Source organism: Mustelus asterias, chromosome 13 (assembly GCF_964213995.1).
Source record: "Mustelus asterias chromosome 13, sMusAst1.hap1.1, whole genome shotgun sequence".
NCBI classification, from domain to species: Eukaryota; Metazoa; Chordata; class Chondrichthyes; order Carcharhiniformes; family Triakidae; genus Mustelus; species Mustelus asterias.
This window is the reverse complement of record NC_135813.1, coordinates 14,773,868-14,782,887: the sequence shown is the minus strand read 5'-3', so window position 1 is coordinate 14,782,887 and position 9,020 is coordinate 14,773,868. Positions and strand designations below refer to the sequence as shown.

The 9,020-nt window shown below is 40.1% G+C and overlaps 1 protein-coding gene across 2 annotated transcripts in view; it reads left to right on the top strand.

The window, feature by feature from the left end:
- The first annotated feature begins 217 nt into the window (after positions 1-217).
- Positions 218-9,020, top strand: part of cntrl (centriolin) — a 121,980-nt gene continuing 113,177 nt past the window's right edge. Inside the window, exons 1-3 of one of the 2 annotated variants that reach the window (XM_078226378.1) lie at positions 218-637; positions 4,790-5,079; positions 7,655-7,788. In XM_078226378.1, coding sequence (XP_078082504.1) covers positions 4,857-5,079; positions 7,655-7,788 — 357 coding nt within the window. In that variant the 5' untranslated portion in view covers positions 218-637; positions 4,790-4,856. The remainder of the gene's footprint in view (positions 638-4,789; positions 5,080-7,654; positions 7,789-9,020) is intronic. The other variant, XM_078226379.1, reaches the window with a different exon arrangement.

Sequence of the window (9,020 nt, the reverse complement as noted above, 5' to 3'; positions counted from 1 at the left end):
TAAATGTTCTAGTATTCCTTGCACTCTAAACGTCCTACTTATTTTTTTTTCCAATTGGTTTCAGATATTATTATGAAGTCCTTCACTTGTCAAATTCGGGATGTGTTTTGGCTGAATGCTGGCTGAGATGATGCCCAGGGCAATTGACAGTTGATGTTCGCTTCTTTGAACAGCGGAAGGAAGCGGCGCCAATAAGCGCGCGCCTCCCGCCCTCCACAAACAAACATGGCGTCGCCCAACGGCTGCACTTCCTTTCTTGTGCTTCACCTCAGCCTCAGCTTCTGAGTCGGCTCCCAACCGAATTCAGCACAGGTACATGTACAGCCGAGAAAGAGAGAAATCCCAAAAGCAGAATCGGTTGTTTTTTTTATTAATTAAATTAAGTTAATTTTTATTTATCTGCGTATCAGAATCCATTAAAATCCAGCGGGGAGGCAGTGTAAACGGTTACCATGTCAACGGAAAGCCAACACACACACACTCTTAAAGCCTTCTACCTGAACAAGCAAGTCGGATATTAAACTTGCGAAGGTCTTTTTAAAAAATGTAAGAATTTGAATTGATCTTTTCCCCCAAAAATATGTCGAAACAGAAGAGCAGCGTCCTTAATTGGTGGCAAATATCCGAATTCCGATAGGTATGTTATTTCTTCCTTGGGTAATGGGCAAAGATTGGAAAATAAAAGGGGTGAGATCAACTAATTAAAGCGTTACAAGTTCTGCATTCGGTAATGACCCCCACCCACCCTTGCATTTAAAGTAGGGCAGTGGTGTTACTGTCAAGACCAGGCAGTTATTAGGAGAGTGATTATTTGATTCGATTTCATTGATTGTTGTCACATGTATTGGGGATGCATTGAAAAGTATTGTTTCTTGTGCTATACAGACAAAACATACTGTGCATGAGTACGTAAGGAGAAGGAAAGAAGGTGTGTTACAGTTATAACGAGGTTGAAAAGAAAGATCAGCTTAATATATAATAGGCCCATTCAAAAGTCTGATGGCAGCAGGGAAGAAGCTGGTATGTGTTCTCAGACTTCTGTATCTTTTTTTCCGATAGAAGAAGGTGAAAGAGAGAATGTCTGGAGTGCATAGGGTCCTTGATTATGCTGGCTGCTTTTCCAAGGCAGCGGGAAGTGTAGATGGAGTCAATGGATGGGAGGCTTGTTTGCATGATGGACTGGGCTACATTCACAACTCTTTGTAGTTTCTTGCAGTCTTGGTCAGAACCAGAGCCATACCAAACTGTGATACATCCGCAAAGGATGCTTTTTATGGTGCATCTGTAAAAATTGGTGAGCGTAGTAGTGGACATGCCGAATTTCCTTCACCTCCTCAGAAAGTAGGGCGTTGGTGGGCTTTCGTAACCATAGCATCGGCATGGAGGGACCAGGACAGATTATTGGTGATCTGAACATCGAGAAACCTGAAACTCTTGCCCATTTCAACTTCATCATCATTGATGTAGACAGCGGCATGTCTTCCATTACGTTTTCTGAAGTCGATGACTATCTCCTTCGTTTTACTGACATTGAGGGAGAGTTATATCATTGCACCATTTCACCAGATTCTCTAGCTCTTTCCTGTATTCCATCTTGTCATTGTTTGTTTACGATCAGACCCACTACTGATTCAAAATGTAAGACCAATTACAAGTTCATTTAAACACATTGCAGTCGAGCTTTATCTATTTTTAATAATCAAACTAGGTTGCATATTTAAAATGAAACTTGGCAGCTATGTGGTGTTAATTATTGGTTCAAGCTTACTTGCCTGCTACCATACTATATACAGTACCTCTCGCTCACTCTCAATTAGGACTCATCAGGGATATCTTTTAGTGAGGGAGGACTCATCAGGGAGTTCATACTCTAGCAGGCCAACCTTATTAGCATAAATGAAGTCAGCTTAGGCAAAGGTAACGTGACAAGTAAAGAAATAAAAGATAGTTTTGGAAGAACTGTAAATGGAATTAACAATTATTACTAACCGATGCTGTCCAAAAAAATGGGTCAGTGGTTATAGTTTGAAATTGTTGAATCACTAAAGTCTGGAAGGTTGCAAAATGCAGATGTTCCTTGAGCTGAATTTGGGTTTTATTGGGACAATGTAGAAGCCAGAGGACAGAGTGGGAATGGGGCAAAGAAACAAAATGACTGGAGACTAGAAACTTGGAGTCAGAACAGAGACATTCAGTATATTGGTCACCTGTTTGGTCTCCCCAACAAAGGGGAGAGCAAATACAATATACTAAATTGAAAAAAGTACAAGTAAATCACTGTTGCACCTGGAAGGAGTGTTTTGATGGCCTCAATGATTGAAAGAGAGGGAGTTGTTGCATTATCTGGGCTTGTACAGAAAAATGCCATGGGAAGGGGTGTTGGGGTAATTGAGAGGTAGGCCAGGTCGTTGTGAAGGGAATGCTCCCTTTAGAATGCAGAGAAAGACAAAGTAAGATATATTTGGTGGTGGCATTGCATTTTAGGTGGTGGAATTGACAGAAAGTAATCCTTTCAATGTGGAGGTTGGTGGCATAGAAGATAAGGATAAGAGGAACCCTTTCATGGTCTGAAAAGAAGGATAAGTAATGAGAGTAGAAGTACAGGAAATCCGATGTACATGGTTGAAGGTCCTGTCACCAACAGTGGAAGAAATCACCAATTGAGGGAAATGGTGATTTCAGTGCCATTTGGTGTTGAAGGTGCCATCGCTGGAACAGATCTGACAGAAAACTGGGAAAATGGAAGATTGTACAGGAAGTATCATGGAATAGAATACCTACAGTGCAGAAGGAGGGCATTCAGCCCATTGAGCCTACACCGACCACAATCCCACCTAGGCCCTATCTCCGTAACCCCAAATATTTACCCTACTAATCCCCCTGACACTAAGGAGCAATTTAACATGGACACTCAACCTAAGCCGCACATTTTTTTTTGGACTGTGGGAGGATACCGGAGCACCCGGAGGAAACCCAGGCAGACACAGGGAGAATGTGCAAACTCCACACAGACATTCACCCAAGCCGGGAATCAGAACAGCCACCCAAGCCGGATCCCTGACTCTGGGAGGCAGTAGTGCTAACCACTGCCACCATGCCGCCCCTGAGAGGTGGGTGGAAGTATGGTCATGCTAGATATGGAAGTCAGTGGCCTTATAATGGATATTCTTTGATAGCCTATACCATTCTGCTTTCTCCACACATTTTTCTGTACACTAGACATTGCGAGGGGAAAAAAGTGAAAAACTGAATCTGTAGCTACTTTTTAAAAATCTTTTCATTGGTGTACATACTATAAATACTATATATAAATCATTATTCACTGCTGTATTTCTTCAATGTGATGTTCTTAACTGAATGTTCACTCTCTTCCCATTCCATGAGATGAATCATGGAACACAATGACTATTAAGATTCAGGTACCATTACTTGGAGATCTCAGTAGCCAATTGTAGATTTCATTTAATGCAAAAATCCCATAAATTGTCTAATAGTGATTATCTGTACCTATATTCTATGGTATATCTTTGGGAATTCCATAAGGTACTGCAAGACTGAGTTTGTAGGACGTGCCATTATGTATTGACTTGTGTTATTTATAATCTTACACCATTAAGGTACTCCACTTTGCTTTAGTAAAGACATTGGAGTCACTGCCATGATATATTGGTATGCAGAACAGCTCGCAGTTGTACATCAGCTGAACATGTCAGGCCGCCTGAGATACATAAAAAAATGTTGCAAACTCTTTGTACCTATGTGCAAACAGCGAAGAAACATGTTTACATTATGATGCTTTTGTATATTTGGCCTATCACAGTAGTTAAGTGCAAATTGTTGAATATGAATGGAGTGTTGAGGGAAATAATGGATTCTGTACTCAAACATGTCTTTTGTAAAGTTGCAAAGAAATATAAACTGGTGGAAAATAATTGGAGATCATCTGAGTGAGGCAAATAAAAAGCGTAAAAGAGCAAAATGGTGTTGAAACTGCACAGTACAATAATGAAAAGACACAAGAAGGAAAATAGCAGGTGGTAGGTGAGAATATGGAAAGGGATCAGAAGAATACAACCAAGAGGAGACCAGTTCAGAGGAGAAAGAACAAGGTATGTGGCCCAGGCAGACTCCAACCACAGACCCACTTTCTCACTGTATCAACAGTGCAGAAGTATGAGTGCTATCTCAGGCCTCACGGGCATGCAGCTGTGCTTTGAGACACCAAGATGGGGTCCTTGCTATTGCTGATGGAGTATAGAACTCAGAAGGCCATTGTACTGGAAATGATCTTAAATGACTATTTTTTACTTGTCTATATTATGTCTTTCGCTTACTCTAGGATTCCTCTGGTTCGCAGGGGTCTCACTCTAACTTTTGGCAGTTGCCCTTCTACTAAGGCATCAGGAGTAGACTTCTCAAAAAATGAGATGGGAGACTATGAACATGTCCCTAAAATGCCACTACTGATTCAACACCTATGGGGCAGAGAGGGGCTAGTCTAATTAGGTATCTTGAAAAAATCTCCAGGAAATACTCCAGAAAATGGGGGAATAGGCCTGATATAACAAATCCATAAGTTGTTAATCTTTGTGCGCTGGGTAAAGAAAAATCTACACTTGTATGCTTTTCATATGTTATAAATTTCAATATATGGAACAACATAAAGGGCTTGTTACAACTTTTACTTTGCCACTCCTAGATTTGAATAGTATATACAAAGGTGAGTTGAGATGTGTGCATTTTGAGAATTTTCACTGAAATAACATGAGTTAATATTTTGTTTTAACAGATTTACATCAGTTTTTCATCACATTGGAAAACTTTTATACGGCACTCAATGTTTGAGTACTAACGCCATGAGGAAAAGAACTCCACAACAATTGACAATGAACAGACTGCAAGCATCAAAGAGTAGCGTTCAAAGCCCAGTCTCCTTAACCTTAACTCCAAGAACTACATCCCCAGCCAGTGGATCTCATTTTCCAGATTTGTATAATTCTCGAAATGCTGGTGCTCCTCAACTTGGCATCAGTGATGGAAGTGAAAGTGAATCTGCCGTTACATATGCTACCGGAAAGAGTAAGAATTTGGGTGTTACATATTATTAAATCTATCCAAATCCAGGGTATTAGCTCAGATTTTCCTGGAAACATGCAGCATTATAATGGTATGCGTTTGTCATTCAGACCATTGAATGATGCAGAAGAAAGAACACATTATGGGGAGTACCTGACATGAGCTATCATTTGCGGCTGTCTATATTTTCCTCTGCCTTTTCCGCCTTGTTGCAATAGCAATTGTGATTCTGTGAATGTTGAATTGTGATTTTTCACACTGCTGCCATTTTTCAGAACTGATGAGAGAGTTTTTTTACTCATTATTAGATATGGTTTGAGGTTACAATCAGGCTTAGCACCTCTGTTTAATCTCCATTCACAAATTTATGACATGCTTCAAATTGAATGGAGTTGACGAATGATCAGCCTGATGGAAGTAACAGTTTGGATGAGTGCCATAGCTCGGCCCAATCATCTTCAGCTGTTCCATCAATGACATTCCTTCCATCATAAGGTCAGAAGTGGGGATGCTCAGCACCCATTTGCGACTACTCAGAAACTGAAGCAATCTATGTCCAATTGCAGTAAGACCTGGACAAAATCCAGGTTTGGGCTGACAAGTGGCAAGTAACATTCATATCACACAAGTGTCAGGCAATGACCATCTCCAACAAGAGAGGATCTAACCATCGCCCCTTGACATTCAATGACATTACCATCGCTAAATCCCCCACTATCAACATTCTGGGGCTAGTGTTAACCAGAAATTGAACCGGACTAGACACATAGGCCCTGATTTTACTGGCACGCCTGCCCCGATGCAGAACGACATTCTTCATAGGCCTCAGGCACGATCTTGCGTCCCTCGGGCGGATATGCCAGTAAAATGTGAGCCATAAATACTGTGGCTACCAGAGCAGGTGAAAGGCTAGGAATCCTAGGGAGGTGATGGCCTAGTGGTATCATCGCTGGACTATTAATCCAGAAACTCAGCTAATGTTCTGGTTCAAATCCCACCACGGCAGATGGTGGAATTTGAATTCAATTAAAAAATCTAAAATCAAGAATCTACTGATGACCATGAAACTATTGTCGATTGTCGGAAAAACCCATCTGGTTCACTAATGTCCTTTAGGGAAGGAAATGTGCCGTCCTTACCTGGCCTGGCCTACATGTGACTCCAGAGCCACAGCAATGTGGTTGACTCTCAACTGCCCTCAGGCAACTAGGGATGGGCAATAAATGCGATGCTCATGTCCCACGAATGAATTTTTAAAAAAAATCCTGCAACAAGTAACTCACCTCCTGACTCCCCAAAGCTTGGTTCACCAACTACAAGGCATCCACTTGACTGGATGAGTGCAGCTCCAACAGCATTCAGGACAAAGCAGCCCGTTTGATTGCTACTGATGAACAGTGGCAGCCATGTGTACCGTCTACAAGATGCACTGCAGGAACTCACCAAGGTTCCTTCAGCAGCACCTTCCAAACCCATGACTAGTACCAGCGAGAAGTACAAGAGCAGCAGATACCTGGGAACAGCTGGGTTCCCCTCCAAGTCACTCACCAACCTGACTTGGAAATATATTGCTGTCCCTTTACTGTTGTAGGTCAAAATCCTAGAGTTACCTCCTGAGCAGCACAGTGGGTGTGCATATACCTCAAGGACTGCAGTGGTTCAAGAAGACAGCTCACCACCACTTCTGAAGGGCAGCTAGGGTTGGGCAATAACTGCTGGCCTAATCAGTGATGCCCACATCCACTAAATGAATTTTTTAAAAGACTTGCATTAAAAGATAATTTTCAACTTAAAGTTGCAATTGAGTTTTCATGGAATTGTTGACAAAAATGTCATGTCATTTTCAATTTGCTGCCATTCTCTATGCAATGTAATTCTCAATACAAATACAGGAAAATATCGAGAGATATATTGTGAAAGTATGTGAGATGACTAATTATACAGTGTAAGTCACTGATCTTGTCATTGCAGGAAAATCTGGGCTATGGTATTAATTGCATGTAGTTATTTTGTAACCCATAATTAATAATGAGCCATGGATCTGTGGGGTCATGCTGACCTCCAGATCTTTTTATAATACTTCATTATACTGCATAAATAAAATTAACATATCAGTGCTCCAAATGGTGTAGAATTAGCAAAATGTGTGGTGCAATCAATGCTCCAAACGGCGATATAGAGCTCCAACAGCTGGTTTTATACCTGGCATTTCCATGAGCGAACTATCAGTATCTGTGCTGTTCGAGGGAGTGCTGAAGAAGGATAGGTAAAGGAAGAGTTACTGTGATTTCTTTTTCTGTACGTGTACCTTGTAATGATTAATCTAAAGGCAGCATTGGTAAAAGTTATTTACTTACTTTCTCAAACAGTAGAAACTAACATAATCGATTACACATTGTTTGAACATGCTCTCAGCCTACTGAAACCCAGTTCACCACATATTTATGTTTTCTACTTACTTGTCCTTTAAGAATTCCTGTTCCCTGACTCGTACATTCTTTCTGTATTACATTAGGATACATGCTTAGCTATGGTTGAGAAATGAGTGTAAACTTTGGATTCTTTTTCTCATTTTTAGGTGCAGCAAATAAAAGCCCAGGGGTCCGATACATCACTGAGGACTTAATCAAAAAGCAGTCAAAACAAGAACAATTTAGTTCTGTGCAGTGTCTCAACCTTTGCCTGTCCAAGGAAGCAGGAAAAAAGTTTAAGGTAGTACAATGGAGTTCATTGAAACAATGATCCAAATTTTGACATAAAGTTGGCTTGTTAAAGTATATAGTTTGTGTTCCAATTGGAAACAAATTTTAGCATTAATTCAGGAATTTTTACATATTAGATAATGCCTACTTAGGTCAAGACCCAGTTCCATCTGGCTTAGTGCAGAATTGTCTTACACAATCGCCGGAATTCTATTGCCCCGCCCGCCACAGAATTGGAGCAGGCGAGAGACGGACAATGGAAATGTCCATTGACCTCGGGTGGGATTTTCCGGCCTCGGGTCAAGCGATGCCGTAAAATCCTAGATCAGCAGACCATTGGCAGACAGTTCAGTGCTCTCGATCCAATTGTTAGGGTTTTATTTGATGAACAACTGCTATACTAGTGATAACTTGGAGATTTTTCTCCAGTTTGGAGAAATCATTTTCTTTATAAATCTGATAGTTCCTTGTGAATGCCTTTAAAATGAGTAAAGTACAGGAGCTGTAATTATTTTTAGTAGGAGTGGAAATTAAATTTCAATAGCTCCTGTCTTATCTTTTACACACAATCTCTAATCGCTTTGTATAACTTAGTTTACAATAATGGTCCTTTCCTAGTCTAGAGACTCAATTGTGCAGGCAGTCCTTGCCTAGCTATGAAAATAGAAAAATGCATCACATCCTCTGCTCTCCACTCGTATTTCCACTTCTGCTAAATGCAATGCTATGCTGGAGGCATTGTATTTGTTTTTTGACTGAGCAGAATGAGTTGGCACCAAATCTATAGCTTTGAAGCAACTATAATATATATCCCAGTCACTTTTTTAAACTTTAGGTTTGCTTCTGCATTGGTTCAGTGGCTTATCTCAAAACAACATACAGTGACTAACAAATGCCAGCAACTTATAGGCCTGACGCACAGTATAGGTTTCAATTTTGTTCAATACATGATATCACTCAATATGAAATGTTTCAGAATATGCAGCTAATTATACTACTAAACATTTATTTCTAGGGTTCAAATCTACCACCATTAATTTGAGTAAATGTCTTCATTGAGTTGATAGAAATAAGAGAATATATTTAAAAATTGTATAAAATGTTCATAGTTCTGCAAAATAATTTTGACATCTTAATTATGCTTATTGGAAGTATGAAATGACAGTACTTTTATCCAATTATATGTAATGAAGGATACCTCTTATCTAAATAATCAATTAATGAAGAATATTGATGGGTGTA